The sequence below is a fragment of the Ylistrum balloti genome, unplaced genomic scaffold (genome assembly GCF_031769215.1).
Source record: "Ylistrum balloti isolate Yb309-2 unplaced genomic scaffold, AGI_CSIRO_Ybal_v1 Utg370508, whole genome shotgun sequence".
Classification (NCBI taxonomy): Eukaryota; Metazoa; Mollusca; class Bivalvia; order Pectinida; family Pectinidae; genus Ylistrum; species Ylistrum balloti.
Window position 1 is genome coordinate 1,052,839 of NW_026782328.1, and position 22,627 is coordinate 1,075,465.

The 22,627-nt window shown below is 33.0% G+C and overlaps 2 protein-coding genes across 3 annotated transcripts; one reads left to right on the top strand and one right to left on the bottom strand.

Moving 5' to 3' along the window:
• Positions 1 to 3,842: 3,842 nt before the first annotated feature.
• Positions 3,843 to 15,644, bottom strand: LOC132555595 (3-hydroxyisobutyryl-CoA hydrolase, mitochondrial-like). 2 transcript variants are annotated; one of them, XM_060219945.1, is made up of 13 exons: positions 15,608 to 15,644; positions 13,842 to 13,881; positions 13,185 to 13,221; positions 12,737 to 12,892; positions 12,434 to 12,518; positions 11,990 to 12,070; positions 11,189 to 11,241; positions 10,751 to 10,829; positions 9,506 to 9,651; positions 9,094 to 9,180; positions 7,973 to 8,128; positions 7,402 to 7,540; positions 3,843 to 6,576 (listed from the first exon to the last, which is right to left on the bottom strand). In XM_060219945.1, the coding sequence occupies exons 2-13, from the start codon at positions 13,853 to 13,855 to the stop codon at positions 6,458 to 6,460; spliced, it is 1,152 nt and encodes a 383-aa protein (XP_060075928.1). In that variant the 5' UTR covers positions 13,856 to 13,881; positions 15,608 to 15,644; the 3' UTR covers positions 3,843 to 6,457. The 2 variants fall into 2 exon arrangements, with proteins under 2 accessions (XP_060075928.1, XP_060075927.1); XM_060219944.1 differs by lacking the exon at positions 15,608 to 15,644 and adding an exon at positions 14,912 to 14,963.
• Positions 15,645 to 15,765: 121 nt separating this feature from the next.
• Positions 15,766 to 21,989, top strand: LOC132555648 (phosphopantothenate--cysteine ligase-like). The gene is made up of 7 exons (XM_060220000.1): positions 15,766 to 15,894; positions 17,235 to 17,323; positions 17,586 to 17,728; positions 18,081 to 18,295; positions 19,396 to 19,515; positions 21,531 to 21,596; positions 21,741 to 21,989. Exons 1-7 carry the CDS (start codon positions 15,766 to 15,768, stop codon positions 21,921 to 21,923), a joined length of 945 nt encoding a protein of 314 aa, XP_060075983.1. The 3' UTR covers positions 21,924 to 21,989.
• Positions 21,990 to 22,627: the final 638 nt, after the last annotated feature.

Here is a 22,627-nt window from a genome sequence, read left to right on the forward strand (position 1 = left end):
CGGTTGTTAAGGTGATGTCTATCAAATTAAAAGCTGACAAAGATTTATTACAGTCTCAAGTTAATGGAGTTGAAGAAACGGGACAAGAAAAATCATTAACAACAACAGAACAAGGGGGCATAACTCCAAAATCCAGCCAAAACACTCGGGACTAGTTGGTAAGAGGCACTTTTTAGAGTTTTTTGAGTTGTAAGAGACTGGTACAGTTTTTTTCTGGATATATTTAAATCAAGTTTAAAACCGTTGGGAAGGACTAGAAATCAAGTTCTCACCTAATTACAGAATAACCTGTTTGTCATTTCTATCTCGTCTACTAAGATGTTGAAAGACCGCAATGGCGGACGTCCTACCTGTTAGTAAATGAAATTGCTAAAATGTTGAAAGGCCGAAAGGCCGTAATAGTGTACGTTCAACCTATTAAGAACTGAATTTGCTAAAATGTTGAAAGGTCGAAAGACTGAAAGGCCGTAATAGTGTACGTTCAATCTATTAAGAAATGAATTTGCTAAAATGTTGAAAGGCTGAACGGTCGTAATAGCGGACGTTGAAATTGAATAAATGAATAAATAAAGTCAACATTCTAAAATTTGTTGTTTGTTATTACTGATCAAACCAAAAAGGGAGCTTTTGTATTTAATGAAAAATGTATGAATGAAGTCTTCGACAACTTTGAATTAGATTTTGGAATAAAACACAAATGAATGTATAAATGTACAGCAGTTTCCTTTTCCGAGTTACACAGATTCTAGAGAGGACTATCTTTTAGCTTTTGAAATAAATTAAAATATGGTGGAAGTTTATAAAGGGCAAAATGAGCTCATGACAAACCAAGGTAAAGGCGGCAATTATCTAAACTGATGTTAAACTAGTTTTAATCAGTTCAATTAGTTTTTATAATTTAAATAAGAATGTTCTCCCCACCACTTTCTTTGTCATAAGCTCTTTGAGATATTTCTTTCTATTTAATAAATCATAAAATGCGATTGAACCTTCAGTATTTATTAACTGGCCATGTTGAGCGGCCCTAAAAAATAAAATTCATGCTCCTCGATATCATAAAGTTGTTAACACTGTTTTAACTATTCTTTTACGCGTTATAATTAAGAAAATCAGTATGAATATAATATTTAAAAATAAATTACAATGAGAAATTCTTGATAAAGTCATCAATATTACATAAATGTTTGCTGGAAATTTTCTAAATACAGTATTCAAATACTTCATCATAATTAAACTCAAACAGATATCATAAGTACATCCAAATATTGCAGTTTTTATGAAATAAGGAGCCGGGACAGGTTTCGCGTCAAATCCTGACGTTTCGGCTGCTTCTGTGTATTTCTCGATCTCGGACAGTGGCGGAAACTCCCGAACCTGACACTGGAAACCATGTACATTGGCGAGCAAGAGAGCGATGAGCTTTGGTTACATACGAAACAAACCATAAGCATATAGTTTTGTTATGTTTATTGGAATTATTTGAGACTTTTAGTAGGATTTCATTTCCACATGAAAGTTTGAAAAGATATTTTGTCGGTCAAAACACATTTAATTCATTCAAAGGGTCGACTGTTCTCATTGCATACTTCGCTGAACAATTAGCTTACAGTGACACAGAAGTACACCTATGACATAAAATCGTCATTTGAACGAGAATGACATTTTGCTGGGAAAAAATTAAAACGAAATGTTAAGACGTGCATGTTCCGAAGCCAAATAGTTAAAGGAAGGCGTGGCCTATTCTTCATGTCCGATTGTCATTCACTTGACTGACGGCGATAAAATATTGGCATCTGAGGGTATATTCAGAGGTTATTTCGTCATATCTGGGAGGATTTTTCACACGTAAAAATGTGTATCAAGAAAAATCACACACATTTCACCCCCCCCTCCCAAATATATACCCATAATGTTTTATGATGGATGATTTTAAATCCCAAACTTTCATTCTTTCTTGAAGCGTAACATGTTACAGCAACCACAATTATCCGAGGTCAAGCAGGTCAATAGTTCATGTGATATGGTTCGACAAAATGACCTTCCGAAATATATAACGGCCTGAAATCGATGTCAAGACGATACATTGTCGATATCTTAAGCTTTATATAGCTTAGACTAAAAAATGAGAAAAATGTCTCTTTCATACGTCGGAGTGATGGCTGGGATATTTCAGTCTCGAAGTCACAAATATGATAAAACCCGGGGAGTTTACATTTGGTAACATCTTGGACGGGACATCCCTATCCTACATCCCGACACTGAAAGAGCCTTATATTACACTGACGCGCCAGTAATCAATATCTTTTGTTTAGTCATTATCAGTTCATAAAATATCTGACTGCAGCAAAATCAGGACGAATTTCGGACCAAATATGGTAAATAAATATATTTTCTCTTCAATAGTTTTAGTTACATCAGAGACGTATAATACGTCCCTGGTTACATTGATTGGAAAATACAATTTCAAAATAAACAGGTGTTCAAAAAGACCTTGTTCAACGTAACGGCAAGCTGTTGACAATATTGAAAGATATGAATGTAATAAACTTTCACCGTTATACGAAATGGTCCACGGTCTTTATACTGCAAAATCATAAATGTTATGATATACCATCAGTTATATATTAAGATTTCATTGATAATCCAGCGAACAATCAGAATTATGCATGCATGTTTTTGCTTTTATGATTGTATTGCGTGTCCGCTTCACATGAAAGTGAATCATGGTTTCAATACGACACGGACACATTTTCTAGCAGCAGTTGTTTTTTCCAATGTTTAAACTGTTGGATATTATTGATGGTGTCTCCCTCGTAATATATACCAACTCAAACTTAAGACCACGTCAGTTCAGGCAGGTCAGAAAGAACAGTGAAAATACTAACACCTTAAACACAACTTCGATGAAACTTAAGCAAAATATGAACTGAAAAATTAGTTACACGGAGACAGCTGAAACAAAAATTTGTCTCTGTTTATGGATATCGATAAATGAATTTATGTTATCATATTTCTACCTACACAAATCAAGGTCGGGTATCGTTTTCAAAAAGATTCTTTGATATAAATAATTTGCCACTATCTAAATAATATATAATTGACATTTAGGGGAATTTTAGCGTCCACACTAATTAATCCATGATCATAATGAAGGGATTTCTTAAAAATTTGTTTGATCTTTCTCGTTCTTTTCTGTTCGGTTTAGCGAGTTGTACTGAATATTGACATCAATTCACAAGGTAAATCTACATAAAGTTGATTGATAAAGAAATCGGCAACAATCAGCAAACTGCTGACCACATAGTTAAGACCATCCTATTTATCATAACATTTCAAACAGTCCATCAGGTACTTTATCAGAAATACATTTCAACCATATCAAACTAAATGCCGTATTAAAATAGGTGTCTGTCAGCCATTTTAATTAGGTTTTCTAGTCCAGCTTAATACCATTGGGGATAATTAAACGGTTACATGGGGTGATTTTGAACTGTACAAAGTCATCTACTTAATATGTTCTAATGGAAATCGTACACCTCAATTTACCATTTAAACAAACATATGGAACCTAATTTGTGGAATTTTTATATAAATCTATCAGAATGAAATATCCGTGTAAATTATAAAATTGTCAGAAAATAAGACTACGGAAGTAAAAAATTGTAACCTCAGCAGAAATTTTAGTGAACAGCATACATACTTGTGTATTTTTCCCGACCAGTCCAAAAATAAACAGAGCATAACCAGGAACCATGAAGAAATCAATTTATCTAAAGGTTAAGAATGATCCATCCAGTAGTAAATATTAAATCTGATTTATAAAATATAACTCATTTATCGTGTTCAGAAATAATCAACTTTAATAGAAACAGTTTCCACGATCACTTATTAAAATCGGTCAAACAGTCGGAACAGTATCACACAGTTATGAGGGATGTATGAAAAATAGCAAACATTCAGATAATATCCTAACTGATGTTAACTTTACCATACTCAAATAACGTGCCACTGTGGTCAGTCACACACTCTAACTATAGACGTTTCTTCACACAATTGTTAAATGTGAAATAATTCATTTTTGTGGAGGTTTTGTTTTCGTTCTTTTCTTGGGTACTCTTAATGGACGAAATCAAGTGTTCACGACCTGAAAAAAATTGTACAAATTTGTGATTGAGCTGTATTTATCTACCAAATTAAGTGTCTATGGAAACAAATGTATCAAAATTAAAAAAAAAGTAATAAAAACATGAAAGTTGAGGACCACAAAACATCTTATTTCACATTATCTACAAAATTAATAGTTTTGTGAAAAATCCAACTAAAATGAAATTTCTCTGTACTCTGTTTTAATTGTCATAAACTGAGTGATGTATCTGCTGCTTTCATACCAAGATTGTAATACAGAAACTGAAAAATCACATCTAATACATCAGTTAGGGTAATGCTTTTTTGATATTACTTATTTTTTCTATGTTCTTGTGTGTCAGAACATTTATATGTAATTTACAAATAGGGTACTATCTTTTCATTATCAACAGTAGAATCATAAATTTATGTGAGGCTCAAAAATCTACTTAAATGGCTCCGGATTTCACGAAGAAACCATTATTTACAAAATACTTTAAACAATTCCTTTTCAAGAATATCAAATATCCTACTTACTCCAACATACATTTTAATAACATTCACATTAATTATCTCCCTTGATCATTCATATAATTAGCTTTAATTAGTAATACAACTGATCTGTTGCTATTTTGATTGTATGCCAAACACAAGGTCTTTGATCATTCAACCTATAGACCCACAATGTCATTATGCAACTCTAAGCTATTTATAGAGATAACAGCTAAGTAAAAGTAAGTGCATTTCTTTCATGCTTTTCATTTATTTTGATTGTATTTACTGTAAAATCATATATTTATGTGGGGTCCAATTTTCTTGGTTTTTCAAAAAGATACTGTTTTGTGGACACCTGATTTCATGGATAAACAAAGCACAATAAATTAACCTATGCTTATCTCACAGTTTGTGAACATTTAAATTAAAAAGTAGCCACGAAAATAAATTCCCCATGAAAATGAATGATTTCACTGGCATTTCCTACCTTTTTTTCAAAAACATTTATACATTTACAGGTATATTTGGAAATGGATGGATAACAGGGATGACATGTGTAATTTTATTTATATGGATTTGCATAATATAGTAGTTAGTAGTCTGTAAAAGATATACAAAACGTTTTAGTTTATGATAATTAAATAAAGTATGAAATATTACAAGAACTGGAGAAAACCACATTTATTTATTTATTTTTATTTGATTATTAATAGGAAGAAAGAAAAAAAGGACGCATTCGGTACAGTACCTATTATATTCATTCCTTAAAAAGTTATGATTAACTGACCTCGAGCTACAAACAATATATTTCATTTGCACTCACAAATTTCAATAAGATTTTAGATGTAATATGTGTAAACTTGATTATGCTAATTCCATTTGAAACTATTTCCCCTATAACATGATTTCTCTGGCCAGTCTGTTGCTCCAGAAAGTTCCAGAAATAAATTATCCTAATTCAAGTATGTAGCAATGGTGAAGAGAAGTGTATATTAAACTAACCCTTGGATTTTAAAGATGCAGCTTTATATGACTGTGAAGATATGCATACTTTATGTATATGTAATCAGTAAAATCAATTAAAGTTTAAGAACTATGCATTAATCAAAAAAATTCATTATAAATATTTGTGATATTTAATTAGATAGTAATATCGGGTGAGATTTAAGAATTAATAGTAAATGTGATCCCTGACAATAATTCCAGTTTTTAAAATTTTAAACCACATCTCAGGTAAAATCTTTCTTTTTAATCTTTAACATCACATTGTTTAGACTAGATGATGTTTTATTGTATGTCATTCTCAAAATTAACATAATGAGAACACACCACCAATGTGCTAGCACCATTCTTTCAAAAGGACTTAGAGACAAGTCATGTCTTTGAACATAACATTTCACAAGATTCTAAAAGTATTAGAAGTGAAAATGATTAACCAATTTATACAAATAGAGTGGTAGACATTGCTCTGTCATTTGTGATACATGCATTATGAAAACAAACTTTTTACCTGTAGTAAGGTTATACAGTATAGCACTTTGTATCATTCCCATACTAGAGAGAAAGTGAATAATGTTCAAATAATACAATTCAGATCACAGTATATGCGCAACTGACTGGACATGAAGAGCTCTGAAGATGGAAAAATTCTGCTTGTGTAATATAAACCTGATCCTATCAATGGCCAATCTATTTTGGTAGGTTTCCTGAAAAGAGAATTGACATTTGATAGTATATTGGCCTTTCCACCACATGTCCTACATTTTCCTTCAGCAGGTGCTTCCTGGTACTCCCGTGTCATACTGATGTTAACATACAATAAGTCTGTGAATTTTTATCATAATCTCAGTTCCCTTTCAGGGGGCAGTTCAGAAAAGTACCAGTCCACTTTATCACTAGTTACTCCTTCGATGGTTGCAGGATCCCATTTAGGGCTGTGATCTTTATCTACAAGGACTGCAGAAACAATCAGATATTAAATTCATTGTATTGTATATAAGGTAATTTGTTTTTAATTGACATATCATAAAGTTGTAGACATCATATAGTCAAATCTTATTGTCATATCAATCCAGTCTGTCTGCTTTTTTCACTGACAAAACAGACTTTATACACAATATAAACCATAATGATATATTACAACATATAAACTAGGAGTTAAAAAAGATGCCCAACAACAGAGCTCTCATTACAAATGAACATCCTACAATGACATGTCTGCCATTACAGTGTACTTGATTCTAGGAGTTTAAAATACAAATAACAGCTCTGTAACTGAAAGTAGATAATTGTATACGCTAGTGTTAATCCTTACCACCTAAAGCATACAATCACTTGCTATCATTTACAGTTTGAAGTCCTTATAATCTCAAGAGAATTTAGTATTATACATCCTATGTTTTATATTGTCATAGCCATATCTTTATATTTCAAGAAAAGCAACTCAATAGCTCATAATTGTAGTCATTAGGACAATCTGAGTGCCACTGAAATGACTACTATTGAAATAGACAGTAGTAAATATGAGTACGATTTAATCCATTTTACTTTAAACAGAATCAGAATCTGAACAAGACAGTCAAATGAGTAAAAAATGTACATAAAATCCAAGAAATGCATTGCTACAGAATTTATGCCAGATCTAAATGATTTAAGCTTTGACGAGAATATGATTATTAGCAATTTTAACTTTGCTTGAAAATTATGTCATTCAAATCCATGACAAAAATCATAGCAAGACAAATGCTTAAGTATAAAACTTAATCTGATATAATTAATTACCTGCTCTGACTCCCTCATAAAAATCTTTGTCCTCAATACATCTTTGACTCAATCTATACTCCATCTGTAAACAGTCCCCGAGGGGCATGTTTCTCCCCTCCAATATCTGTCTTAATGTAATCTTCATGGATGTTGGGGACTGAAAGGAAATCACTGAAGTCGTTACAAAGCTAAAGTAATTGCTGAAGAAGAAATTGTTTAATATTTTCATGGAATACAGACTTCATGGAGTTGTGGATAAAATCATGAAAAGTTTTAAATTCACATAAAAATTAATTTTCTTAATGGAAAAAAGATACACTGAAACAATTTTTTCCCATAAAGATATCCATTCTAAAACATTTGAAAGGCATAAGAAATTATGATTTTTAAAAAATTGATATCATTTTTATTCAGTTAATCTTCATGCTGCTCATTATTCAGGGATAACCTTATATCAATTCTGTTTCTCATACAAAGTCATAAGCGAAACACAACTAAGCAGCCAAGACAATCCCAACAACTCCTTTTCATGAAAGAGGCAACTGTTGTCAATATAAATCAGTTAGAAAGTACTCTCACGGAAACCTACCATTTTTTGTAGGATTTGCAGCTGCTTCGTTGCCCATTCAGAACCATCATTTTTTAAATCCTCAAATATTCCTTCTAGTGTTTTAGCACGAAACAGTCTATTAATGTTCTCCATATCTGATTTTAAGATAAATTCTTCATCTGGAATATCAGTACTCTACAAAAGAAAAGAAAAAATCAATTTCATAACTCATTTTATGAAGTTTTTCCCCCACCTTTTTATATGGTAAACATTTATAAGGAAACTGAGCACATGCTATGTAACTTGTATTTTGTTTTATAGTTATCTCCCTTAAACTTCTAGTTGAGTCAGAAAAATCTCAGGCATATTTCATTAATGTAGACAATTACAAATAGGTTTGTAAATATTTCCAATACAACATCCCAGATATAAATCATGACTGACCAGTATATATATATTGATACAAGCCTCAAAAACTTGTCAACATTTGTACAATAGCCAACTCTGATCAGTACACATGTAGGATCACTTCTGTACCACAACTTACCAGTCCACAAACAAACATTCCTTGTCTAAAACATTCCTAGTCCAGCAACTTACCAGTCAACAAACAAACATTCCTTGTCTAACAACTCACCAGTCCACAAACAAGCATTCCTTGTCCAATAACTTACCAGTCAACAAACAAACATTCCTAGTCCAACAACTTACCAGTCAACAAACAAACATTCCTAGTCCAACAACTTACCAGTCAACAAACAAACATTCCTAGTCCAACAACTTACCAGTCAACAAACAAACATTCCTTGTCCAACAACTTACCAGTCAACAAACAAACATTCCTTGTCCAACAACTCACCAGTCAACAAACATTCCTTATCCATCCACTTTAATTTATATATATTATAACCAGTCATCAAACAGACATTCCTAGTTAAACTACTTACCAGTATACAAACAAACAAGCAAACAAACATTCCTAGTCATCAAATTTGGTCCTTAGCATCACTGACGAGTCCTAGATGTTCCATAAACTGTATGATACTGTTTGATTCAATGTTTGGCTCTATTGTATCAAACTGATAATTTGTATTAAAAGGTGTGAATAATTATTTGTCTTTTGTACAACCTTCTACCGGTTTATTCGCTGAGTTACTTACCTTGCTTTGAAAATCTTCTATAACACAAGTAATATCGTGATGACTTGGATTATTCAGACCAACTAATGCTGTCTCTAATTCTGAAATCTGAAAGCAAGAAGATTGATATTCTTCCATATGAAATAATTTTAACAGGCATACAATAAGCAAGTGTGAAACAAAGAATGGATACCAGCACAACTAACTTACACTTCATGTAAAAGTTTCTGACAGGTGTCTTCATGACAGGAGCTTTAATATTCGATCCACTAATGAATGAATTGTGTCCATCCTTGCAATATAATAAGACACCTGATACTGTTCCCAAACGGAAAGTGAGCCCACGCCCTTCCACCACAACCCCACTCTCCACTCGTACAGATATTTTCCCTGTATACTGAGCACAAGTAACATCCAACTTGAATGTACAAACCTTATTAGACTGGACAAAGTGAGTGGCAACTCCAGCTTTCTGTACGTGTCGACCCTTTAATCTGAAGCCTGTGAGAGCCATGAACACACCAAGGCTGCCACCAAGTCTCGGCAGGAAGTAGCCACCACCAACATCAGGAAATAGACCTGTACAACAGAAATTAATCAGAAAAATGATCCATCTGGCTTACAAGATTATCCCAATATACATTCTGTCTAAGTCTAAATACCCCCATTCTCTCATTAGCACTGACCCAACAAATGTTGTTTTCATATCAATGACACTGAAACAAAACTTTCCTAACTTCAAATTAGAATAACGTGTTTTTGGTGATGCCATTTGTTTGTGATATCTTGTGAAAATATCTGTCTAGACGTATAGTGAATACATACCGATGTATCAGAATTACACATCAATAAACATTATACTGTGTATAACACAAGATTTTCTTCATTACAAAAAAGAGGGTCATGTCCCTGAACAGCTTTCTGACCATCGACAAATGGATGAACAAACCACAGAATTTGCAGATGATGCTCTGACAAATCTGATGAATTCCCACAAAGATATTTCAGACCACATTTGGTATAAATCCATTCTAGATGACCTAAAAACAATATCATCTAAGTGATGCCTAAGGAATGTAAAAGTCTAGCCAGTAAACTATGCGAGAGTATCAACAAAGGAATCATGAAATCATTTCCATGAATTTTGATCCAAAACATATCCCTGATTTATTAGTTAATGAGAATGTACATAACAAACATAGAGAGAAACAATATAGAAAATATTATTCCATAGTAAGAATTGATGAAATGAGGGCAAAACATCAACAAAAGAAATATGTACATGGCGACCTCTGAAATACAACAAAGCAAATAAGACCAGGTGTTTTGGAAGGATAAGGGTCTTTTGGTTCATCAACAAAGCCCACCATGCAAATCTTGGCTGGTCCAAGCATATGTCATGTTCCCAAATCAAGAAAAAAAGGTTAATAACAATGGAACCACCAGGCATACAAATGAGCATCAAACATGCTGAACTTCATATCACACAAGGCAACTGATCATTTCCCAAATTACACCATTGTGTACCCAATGAGATTACAAAAAGATTCACAAGTTTCTTTTCAGATAGCTCTGCAAGGCAAGTTAATTTTAAATTCTCAGCCTTCGTATATCATCTGAGTAACTTGATCTGACAAACATGCATGCATTAACATTTTCACCTGACTCAACCACTTACCTATAGCTGTTTCTGGCATTGCAAACAATGTTTTCTCTGTGGCAACACGGAAGTCTCCATGAACAGACAAACCCACTCCCTACACAACAAAATGAAAACATAAATCAATCCCAAGAAGACTGGAACAATTATATGTTCACTTTAATGTATATTCCTGTTATCAGACTGTGCAAGAATGAATTTTCTTAATAGACTACAAAATTTTGTCACAAACTCCTTTTAAACCCTTGTACTGTATACACTATTAAGGCTAAAATTTTATATATGAATATGATCTGTACAATGTCTTGATACAAAATTAGCAATAACGTAAGATATTATAAACTCCAACAATTTCACAGGATGAAAGTAATTAGAAATATGCTAGTAATATGTTTACTGTACAATATTTTGTGAGGTAAATTCTCACTTAGAAACAAAGCCAGATTAAGAACTTACACCACCCATAGTAATCCCATCTATCAGAGCCACATATGGAATATCGTAGGTACCTGTAAGAAATAATTAAGTAAGAATGTCAACAATGTTACATACGTACAATCCAAATTATAACAGAAGATTAAAACCTAATGTCCAGACTACAGAATCAAACAAGGGACCTAAAAACATCAGAAAGTCCCTCATTATATTTTTTGTATCTTATTTTGTCTCTGATGGCTGACCCCATCTTGACCTCTTCCCTCATTCTTCCCAATACTTGTTTAAATTTTACTTTGAATATCAAGTTTCTTTTCTTCAGTTTAATGCCCAAACATGTTAGTATGGCAGAACATGGCATGATCTCAAAGAAAAGTATTATAATCTACTTTTAAAACCATTAAGCTGTCTAGATTAGATTTAGGGCCAAATTTATCCTTATCAATAAGTACATAAATAAATCTAACTTAATGAAATGACAAATAGCAGTGAAATCAAAGTCATTCGTTATTCAATTATATGATTTTGAACGGAATGTATTTTGAGCTACCAAATTTTCTTGGGTCAATGCAACATTTATAACTCAAGTATCAAGTTTTTTGTTATTGAAGAACAAAGAAACATCATTCATTGGAAAAGCTAATGTCAATAAGAGCAATTGATATAGATGGGTTTATTAACAGACATCAGCTTGGCAGATAAATGTGGTAAAGTTCAAGTCTATCAAAGCAGAATTTTACCCAGAATATTACCACAAATAGTAAGGATGTTTATGATTCCGCAAGACTTTGGAATTTCATGATCTAACTACTGAATGCTTACCTATTTTAAAGTTTAAAATGTACTCCTCTTTGAAAAAATCCTGAGAAAGGCTGTCTCCGACTTTCCCAGCTTCAGTCACAGCTGAAAATCAAAATTTCTTTCATATATCAAACAAAATATATAATTCTACAATATTTTCAGTTTCCATTTTTCATTGATTGAAATAATTACATGATGTGTCTCTCTACTTGTTCATTATTCTATCTTTATTCAATAATCAAACAAATGTGAATGTTTTTTTTAACCTTACTCGGAACCAGCTAAAAGCTTCTATTGGCAAATCAAGCTAAAACTCATTTCTTAAATGTTTTTTAAGGTGCTAAAGCCTTTAGAATTGATACATTATGTTTTAAATGTACCTAGTACTATCATGTAAACTAAAGATATCACATTTTTACTCAAAGATCCATTTGTTCTATGTTTTTCCCTTCCATTCTTCTCTACCTCTGATGTCCCCTCCAGCACAGAAAGCCTTCTCTCCTGCTCCTTTAATAATCACCAATCTGATTTTTGGGTCCTCCTCCCATTGCTGTAATAAATATTAGATGGAATGTATCTATAAATGGGCAGTTAGTACAATAACTGAGGTGGAAGATTTATATAATGAAGTACATGTTCTGGTTACATAAAATATGACAGAATTCCATTCTAAGGTAATCTTAAACTTTTACTGATAAGCTTTCACTTTTTAAGCTGATGATCTGCAAATGGAAAAAAAATCTTTGTTTAAAATTAAATTTTACTTACCGTCATCTGAGGGTAAATTCTCTGTATCATATTTAAGTTGAGGGCATTAAGTGCTTTAGGTCTGTTGAGAGTTATCACCCCTGTGCTATTTATAGTTTCTAACAAAACCTCATCTTCTGCTACGCTGGAAAATCTTGATCTTGGTGTAGCCATTTTCTACAAAAATATTTCATCATTGAATGTTTGAAATGAAAGTTTAAATTTTCTTTTTCAGTTTTGCGACACCAATTCAATATAGCTTATGAGTGATGATTTCAACCCATCATCTAGACTGATTCTAAATCCTGCACTATCTTCAAAAGCCAATATTTTAACCTAATTGAAGAAAACTGATCAAGACATTATCAAAATAACAGATAAAGCTTGAATTTTCATATTTACCTGTGTCAGTTAAATACTAATTGAAATACATATAATTGTTCAGTTTGGGTGGTGTTTTTATGCTTACAACATGATGGAGAATGACACCAACTCGCTGTAAGGTCCTGTAACAGAAAGTAAAATACAGATTAAAACCTTAACCAAAATACATCAGCTACTAAAAAATATGTACTGCTGTGGGGCCTTAAGTCAATAAAATAATCATATATTCAGGTAAAATATATGAGAAAACACTGATATGATTTCTTCAATACAACATCATTTTTTCTTTCATGAAAATACTAAAAAACTATTAACAATAAATTTTTCCAGTGTAGTAATTATGACTTCAGACATATCTTCAACTCAGAATGCTGTATCTTTGGTTTTGACTTGACAAAGTTGTCTGTTGGTCTTCAAATTTAGGGATTACCGGCATTTGTGTCAAAGGAACCTGTTTTCATGAAACTGAATGTCTTCGGCTTAATCAAACTTTTTAACATGAATTTGTTTAAAGGAAATTATTATCAACCCTAAGACAAAAAAATCAATTAGTTTACTTCAATTTTGTAGTGCTATCCTCTGAAAAGAATTTATTCATGAATATCCTTTAGCTAAGAGCATTAATAACATTGGGCCATTATCTGTTGATTCTGAATACTTTATTTGGTTTTATAATTTTAATTGTGCAAGATTAAAATCTTCATGGTTACTTCCTGGTGATTGCACTATCATAATTTCATACCTTCTAATGAACATTTCTGGCCTGCTGCAAGGATCGTCACCTGAAAAATACAGTGAGAAATTATCGTTATTTATTTAGCATTTTAACTTATTCCAAAAACAGCCATTTTAACTGTTCATTGAAGATTGTAAGAATAGTAGGAGTTTTCAGACAAATCTTTAATTATGAGATTATATTATTCATCACATACTTCTGCTATGATGCTTCAATCAACTCAGCTCCATTGTCTGGGGCTCACAATCATTTATACCCCATACCTTAATCCCTCCTGAAAAAAGTTCTTGGCTTGGAATACCTGATCTCTTTTGTTGGTATATTTAGTAGGCCTTGAATATATCAGGAAAAGGTTGGACCAAGAATTGTCAGGAAAAAGGACCACCTAACTCCTAAGATTTAAGTTTTTGTAAGCTATTATACATGTGGTCACCTCCTCCGTTTTTCTGAGATCCCCCACCCCCCTGATAATAACGACTATGATAAATGTGTCTGACCCTTAAGGGTAAAATTAGTTTTATTGACAGCATACGCATGAAAATATGTAAAATTTAACCTGGACCTTTTGACACAGTGACCTTGAACATTGGTGTTATTCTGACAAACTTTGCTTCCTGCATCTTTATTGCCGGGCCCTAAATATGGTGATCACAGTCCATTGTTGTAAGTGACCTTCAAAGCCTGCACAGTTGACCTTTTGACCCCTAAATCAACCATATATATTTTCTAACAATATTAGATTGCATCAAGTTTCAATATAATTGTTCAACCTTACCACAAGTTATCATTTAAAAGCAAAAATATGATGATGTTAGTCTATTTTTAGTGACAGTGATCTTTGTAGTTGACCTTTTGACCCTAAACTTAATCTCAATCTATACTATTTCATTAGCTGACATTTCATTTAGTTTCAACCAAATCAATCAATCCTTTGTTAATCTATTACCTAATTCTTTGTTAATTTATTACCTGGAAACCAAAATTTTATGAAAAATATCTATTTTTTTAAGCAACAGTGACCTTTGTTGTTGACCTTTCGATACTAAACTCAATCAAACTCTGTAATACTCCATAACCTTATATGAAATGAGGTTTCATTCAAATCCATCCATATTTTCTCAAATTATCATCTGGAAACCAACATCTGGACTGACAACGGACGGACAGACACAAACAAACACTATGGTCCCCTCCGGTTTCACCGGAAGGGGACTAATAACTTGGCTGACACCAGTGACTTTTTCTGTAAAATTAATAATAATAATGATAATTAGAGCCTGATCTGAATCCAAACTTGGGACATCCGAATGCAATACTCTAACCAACTGAGATGCAGATTCTTGTTACAGGCAATCGACTTATTCAAATTCAGAAGTTCATGAAACGAAACTTATAATGCTGTGTGTAGTTCAGTTTGAGATAAATCAAAGTACATTTAGGTAATCTTATGCATTATAACTTTTCTAGATTCGAAATTGAAAAGTATCTAGTATTATGAACCCCTCTATGTGCAAAAGTTAATAGTAAATAGTAGTTGTAACGATAACTCTAAACGCAATAAACGTTTTAATTTATCTAGAAACTAGTGAAATTACGTCCAGAGGCCCAGATAAAAATCTTGTCTTATTCGTAATAGTTTAAATGTTTAAAATGACATTTTACAAACTTGTCGTTTTCCGGTTCATTGATGAACAACGAGAACGTTGCGTTGAGAAGCAGTATTGAATAATACTAAATATGTTAATAGAGAGAGGAATATATAGGACACTTACACTGGCAACCTTGAAAGATAACAAACTTCGAACGATAACTCTCCTGTCAAGGAGGACCAAAAGTTTGTACTTTTAGTCTTGGTTCCATCTACGTTTGATTACTAAACGCTTCTGCGTTCACATTTTACAAGCGTGACGATAACGTTGCCTGTTGAAAAATGGCAGAAAACGTTTCAAATTTTCTACGTCAGGTGTCTGTTCCTGATAGATACGAAGCCATACGATCCGAGTTGAATGGTTTTGTAGCTAGACAAAACCAGAATGGAAGATTTGTTGTCCTCATAACTGTAAGAGTCCATATTTACGTCACTGACTCGTCTATAATACTTACTTATAGTTACTTTTGGTATTTTTTCGACTCTGGCCTTGTTATGGTCCTCTTCGTCGGACTCTTCTCTTTCACTAGTTATATAAACTACTGCGTAACTTCCGGTAACGGTCGTGAATTCTTCCTTGTGGTTAAACATTTTTATCGAAAAGACTTGCTTACTGTTACAAGATGGTTATAAGCTTACCACAATGCTTCTACTACTTCACTGTCATATTATATATATATATTGCTTGGTTTTGTCCAGCGGGTCGCCTGGACTGGCCCGTTGTACAAAATCACCAACGTTCGCATTGTAGCGATCCTTTCAAATGCAACATCATGTATATGTAAAACGTTGGACATTATCCATTTTGGGAGTGGTCCGAAAAAATCAAATGACCTACAGTTCAGACGGCCTTTTGGATTTTGACAGCTACAGTACTAGCAAGTCTAGTTTGTTATTGCTATAGTTCTGGATATGGTGTAGATCATCAAATTTCGTTTCTAGGTTTCCTTTAGCCACTTGTTATACGTTGCCCATTTTGTGACTGATAAAAAAACTGACAAGTGACTATTTTGGATTTTGACAATTGTATAGATTAATATAAATTTCTTGGGATTGGTGGATTGATCACTCTCAAATTTCATACATATGTCTCCCTTTGACTCTATTTGGGCATTGCCCATGTTGGGAATGATTGGAAAAATAAAATATCCGACGGGCGTCCAACTTTGATTTTGCTAATTAATGTACCCAGGTATATTGTCATAGCTATTTCTTGAAAAGTTGGTTGCATCATTATCAAAATCATATTTAGGTTTTCCTTTCTTAGTAGTTAGCACTTGTATACTGTCTACTACACAAGAAAGCTGATGCAAAGACCCTCTTTTATCTCTTTCTTTTTGTTTTCATTATACTAATTTGTCAAAATGTGTCCTATTAAAATTCTTTTTTGAAAACTTCTCCAAATGAAATGTTTAGCACATGAAATATATATGCATACAACACGGAAGCAGAAAATAATAAGTATACAACGGTACATCCTGAAAATTAGTGGATATATATATATATCTATCCATGGTTTTATTTTGTCTTGGTGGGATCGGATATCAATAAAAAATCACAGATAGTCATGATTCAAATATATATAGAAATTACTGAACAATGATGTTTTATGAAAATGAACTTGAAGGACACGTAAATAAAAGCATTAGTGCTTTTATTTCTGAAGCTACATGATTTTATACATAAATTGCTTGCACATATTAAGTGATTGATACACAGATATTTATCTTTAAATTTTACCTGTGTTTTAGTCTGGTGGGACCAAAGTTCCCTTGGAGAGCCGGACTGTACGCTTTCTGGACAATTTCAGCAGTGGAACAAGAGGAGCATCATCAGCTGAGTATCCTTTGTTTGCAGAAGAAATTTGTGTGGATTCAAAGTGAATGTGCATTTGTACTGAAAACAGCTCTAAGACTATAATGAAATGGTAACAGGCTAGATATCTGCATGTGTTTGGAAATCAGGTTCAAGAGATCCTGAGTGTAGGAAAGAAGTCAAAACTTGTTTCCTTTATCTATGTTGCTTGTTTCTTTCTTACACACATGTACTACCCATATGTTTGTTAGAAAAGTTTAACATACTATTTCCCTTAACTCAAACAGATATTTCCTTCAGGAGGGCTATGCTGTTATTTTTCTTCATCGAAGTAGATCCATGAGGCCTTTCCTAAGGCATTTTTCGCATCTAAACTACCTTGACATGTTAGAATTTAAAACTAGTGCAGATTCCATCTCACATATTCAAGGTAGCTAACAAAAATCAGTTCGTAATAATTTAAACATTTTTGCTGAATTTTTTTCACTTTGTTAAAGGATAAGAAATGATAATGCATGATTATACAAAACCAGTTGATTTTGATCAGAAATTCAACCTGTGATAGAATGATTTAATATTAGAAATAGACATTTCTTATGAACAGAAACTCATATTTTTCAGAAATCAATTGTCAGGAAAATTCAAAAATATACCTGTTGGGATTCTAAATATAAACTTTTTTCAATACAAAAAAAAGAAGAGAAAATAAGAGAACCTATGTATGCAAATTACTTAGATGTGAAATTCCATTGGATTTTACATGTCAATGATTTGTTCTACAGTAAAACAGGACTTTGAAAAGATGATTGGAACACAGCTAGAAAAGCACCAGGCAGCAGTGAGTGATGACCGTCTGTTAGGTGTAGAATTCCAAACCTTGTCAGAGTACCTTACCTTGCTACATGCCTCCTGTCAGGCTGTCAGTCTACTAAACAACAAAGCCATGCTGTACTTGGCAGCTGCAGTCTCAGACTTTTACATTCCAAAAGAACAAATGGTTTGTTATTTTAGTATGTGCTCCTGTAATCTTTACGAAATTTTGAGAAAACAGCTGTAATTTGCTTGAAAAAATGTCTGTCTAAACAATGTTGAACATGCACATTTTAGCAGTAATCTTAATATCATGCAAAAGATACCATGCTAAAATAATATTGCTCTAATTGCTATTTCTGTAGACTATATGTCATTGAAAGAACAATCATTGCAAATTCACAATTTCATCATTGTGCTTAAAAGTTCAAATCAATATTGCACTAAAAGTGATCGCATCAAAATAAGTATATTTACAGTAAATTAAATAATTTGTAATTTACTTTTGTGTATAAGATGTTACTTCTTGAATTTTGAAAGAATGGTAAATTGTTAAGATAGTATTCGATTAGTCATAATCATAGACTTACGGGAATAAAAAATACAAAATTATGCTACTAACATTAATGTGATATACAAATGTACACTGTATATTATAAACCAGGATCTGTTGCTTACAGGAAATATTTACAATACAAAAAGTGTGTATCTTAAATGTAAAAAACATATTGCCAGTGTGCTTTGTCTGTCGTTGTCTGCCATGCGCTCTCCGCCATGCGTAAACGTTTGACATTTCACACTTCTTCTCAAGTTCTACTTGTGAGATTGAGCTCAAACTTGCATGAAATGATCCTGAGGTGGTCTTGAACAAGTGTTGTTACCTTTTGGGTTTGTCTGAAATCCAAGATGGCCGCCATCTTAAAAAACAAATTTTAAACTTCTTCTCCAGTTCCACTGATGCTATTGAGCTAAACCTTGGAGGGAATGTTAAGGAAAGGTAGCCAACAAAGTGTTGTTATTTTCATGATTGTGCAATCATGGTTTTTCTGTGCAGAACCTATTTCAAACTTCTTTTTACCAGTTGGATTGAGCTCCAACTTTACAGTAACAGCTGTATCATGGAAAACTGTGTCTAAGAAAGGTTTCATTCAAAGTAGAAAAAATAACCCTTCTCCCTGCTGAAAGTTTTGGTAGTCAGATGACCATTAAGGCCCATTTGCCTCTTGTTTACATGTATATCATTTCATTGAATAACAATTGAATACTTCAAAACTTTGTTTTTAATAGCCTGAACACAAAATTCAGTCTGGAGATGGCCCCTTGCAGTTGTCCCTTGAGATGGTCCCTAAGATGTTACAGCCCCTTGTGAAAGAATGGGTACCCAATGCTTTTGTTGTCTCTTTTAAAGTAAGTTTTTCCTTATTTGATAAAATATTAATTTTTGGTCTCATCATGAGACATAGTAAGAGAATTTCATTGGCAGTTACTATAATTCAAATGTATCAAACTTTGCATTTATTTGAAAGGTATAACGATGGTATATTAAATGATTCCTCTTGTATCAAGATATAAGTTTGTAAAGGAATACTATCAGTGGAGTGAGACTCTTAATGCAATATATTATATCATAAAGAAAACATGTCATATCTAGTTAAAGTACATAAAAGTGACTCTGAACTCATGAAATAGATTTATTAGTACCCCAACAGAGAAAGGGTTGAGGACTACAGTTTTGTGTTATGCTTGTCCATTCTTCAGCTTTCTTGTCCCCTTGTAGTATGATAAAGTGAAGCCTATGGTAAAGTGAACTGGTTCATTTCACCATTATGGTGTGAAATGCTTTACCCTAAATTTCCCCACCCTTGCTATTTTTCAGTTTTATTTTGTTATGTTATGAGGAACTTAATTAATCAAAGTGAAAAGAAATTAAGTGCAGAAACATTGATTGAAAACAAATTACAAAGTGGCTTCACTTTACCATGGGGCAATTCATTTCACCATAACGGTGAAGTGAGGTGCGGTTCATTTCACCATTATGGTATTTTGTCCCAGTTCATTTCCCCGTGCTTCACAATACCATGCCACACCGGGATAATTTCATACACTACTTGTCACTGGAACATCATACTAGGGATACAAGTTCACAGTGGTGAGTTGGTGTGTCATGTATCAAAATTAGGTCACTCTGACCTATGTATTGACCTTTGACCTGTATAAAAGAACAATTTTTACCAGGGTCTATCACTTACACTGCTTACACTGCCAGTCACCGGAATTTCATGTTTGTGATATGGGTTAAAATTTGTGAAATAGTGTGTCATGTATCAAAGTAGGTAGGTCTCTGTGATCTTCATTTTGATCTTTGACCTACATCAAAGAAAAAGTCAGGTTGGGCTCTATCTCTTGCACCTACTTTTCACTGGAACATCATACTTGGGGTATTGGTTTACTTTGATGAGGAGTGTGTCATATTTCATAATTAGGTAACTCATACATACATTTTAACTTTTGACTTACATCAGTGAAAAAGAATTTTCGCAGCTCTATCTCCTTTGATACTATTAGTTACTGGATTTTCATACTTGTGGCATGGATTTATCCTAGTGGAATAGTGTGTCATGTATCAAAATTTAATAAAACGTTGCCTACATTATGACCTTTGACCTTCATCAAAGAAAAAGGGTGTCTGAAATATATCTCCTGCACTATTAATGATTGGAACTTTATACTTAGGGCATGGTTTCACTGTGATGAGGTGGTGTGACATGTGTTAAATGAAAGTCATTCTAACCTTCATTTTGACCTTTGACCTCTCAATGAAAAAGTTTGTCTGGGCTGTATGTCCTACACCACTAGTCATTAGTACTTCATACATATAATTCGGGGATGGTCTCAGCTTGGTGAAGTAGTATGTCATTGGAAGGCTGTAATTCACCAAACTGTCTTGATTTTCTTGTGAACAAACTGAAATGGGTTTCAAGGGACATTGATTTGATTTTGATTGAATTAATAGTTTCACCATACAGGAGTTAAATACTTGGCTTTGTGGTTCTTTAGAAGAAGCTACTTGAAAGAAAAGTTAAATAACATATGGGCAGTAGATGATAAGTTATCAATAAAACGCAACGTTTTAGAAAGTCCTTTCTAATCTCTTTTATTGTGTAATGGTAAATGCTAATTGTATGTGTAATCTGAATTTTAGACAAAATCTATTTTGTTTGAAATTCAGATTGGATTGACCATGGAAGTTCATGGTGTAATGTTAATTTTAAAATGCATACATTTACTTGGGAAATTAAGTCTTTATACATGTATATGAAATGGTATACAAAAAAATCTTTTTGTGAAAATATTTTGGTAATCGAACGTATAAATATCTCCATTTTGTTAATATTTATTATGTCATTGTTTATATTTTCTAGCTCGAAACAGATCAAGAACTTCTGGTGAAAAAAGCACAACAGGCTTTGGCCAAGTACTGCCACCAGGTATTAACTACATTATGTACTATAGCCATTATCTTAGGTCTTTATACTATGACAGTGGAATTAGTTTTTATATAAATAATGCAACCTGAAGAAAAAGATTTATTTGGTCAGAAAACTTGTGCTATAAATGTGATGATTTTTCAGATGGTGGTGGCTAATCTGTTGGAGACAAGAAAGAAGGAAGTTATTGTTGTATCTGCAGACTCACACAAAGCAATACAGTTGACAGATAGTCAGCTAGCCAGTGGAGTGGAGGTCGAGGAACATATCATTAAAGAACTGCTGACTCATCATTCCCATTTTATACAAAATGCAACAAAAATTTAACCTTTGAAGCTATAGTTAGTTAAAATCATTGAATTTCGCAAGGCCAAATAAATGACCATTCTTTTTTTTTTCATGAACAATGACCATACACAGAATTAGAAAATTAGATATGAAACTTAGAAATTCAATCTATTTTTTGTTAAGTTTATTAATTAAAATATATTTGTATTGTTTTATTTTAGAGTCTGTATTTTTAGGTCACCTGAGCTGAATGCTCATGGTGACCTATTGCCATCATGATTTGTCTGTTGTCGTGCGTTGTTAACTTTTCACATATTCAACTTCTTCTCAAGAACCACGGAATGGATTTTGACCGTACTTGGCACAAAGCATCCCCATGGGAAGCTGCTTCAAGTTTGCAAAGAAAAAAGGGCGTGGCTCAAATAGGGGCCCCAGGAGGGGGAAAAAGGGGGTAAAATTAGGTAAATCTTTAAAAATCTTCTTCTCATAAACCAAGTCAGATTAAGTTCATATTCGATATTTAGGGTCCTTATGGCAAGGTCTACAAAGTTGCAAATAAAAAAAAAAAAGCAGGTTAAAAATGGCCCCACTAGGGGGCACTCAAAAGGGTCAAAAAATTCAACTTTGACCGATTTCAACCAAATTTGGTAGACAGCATTTCTTAGTGAAGACCATATGAAATTGTGTTGAAAAAAGTGTTTATGTCCCCTTTTGGGCCCATAAGGGGTGTAAAAGGGGCCATA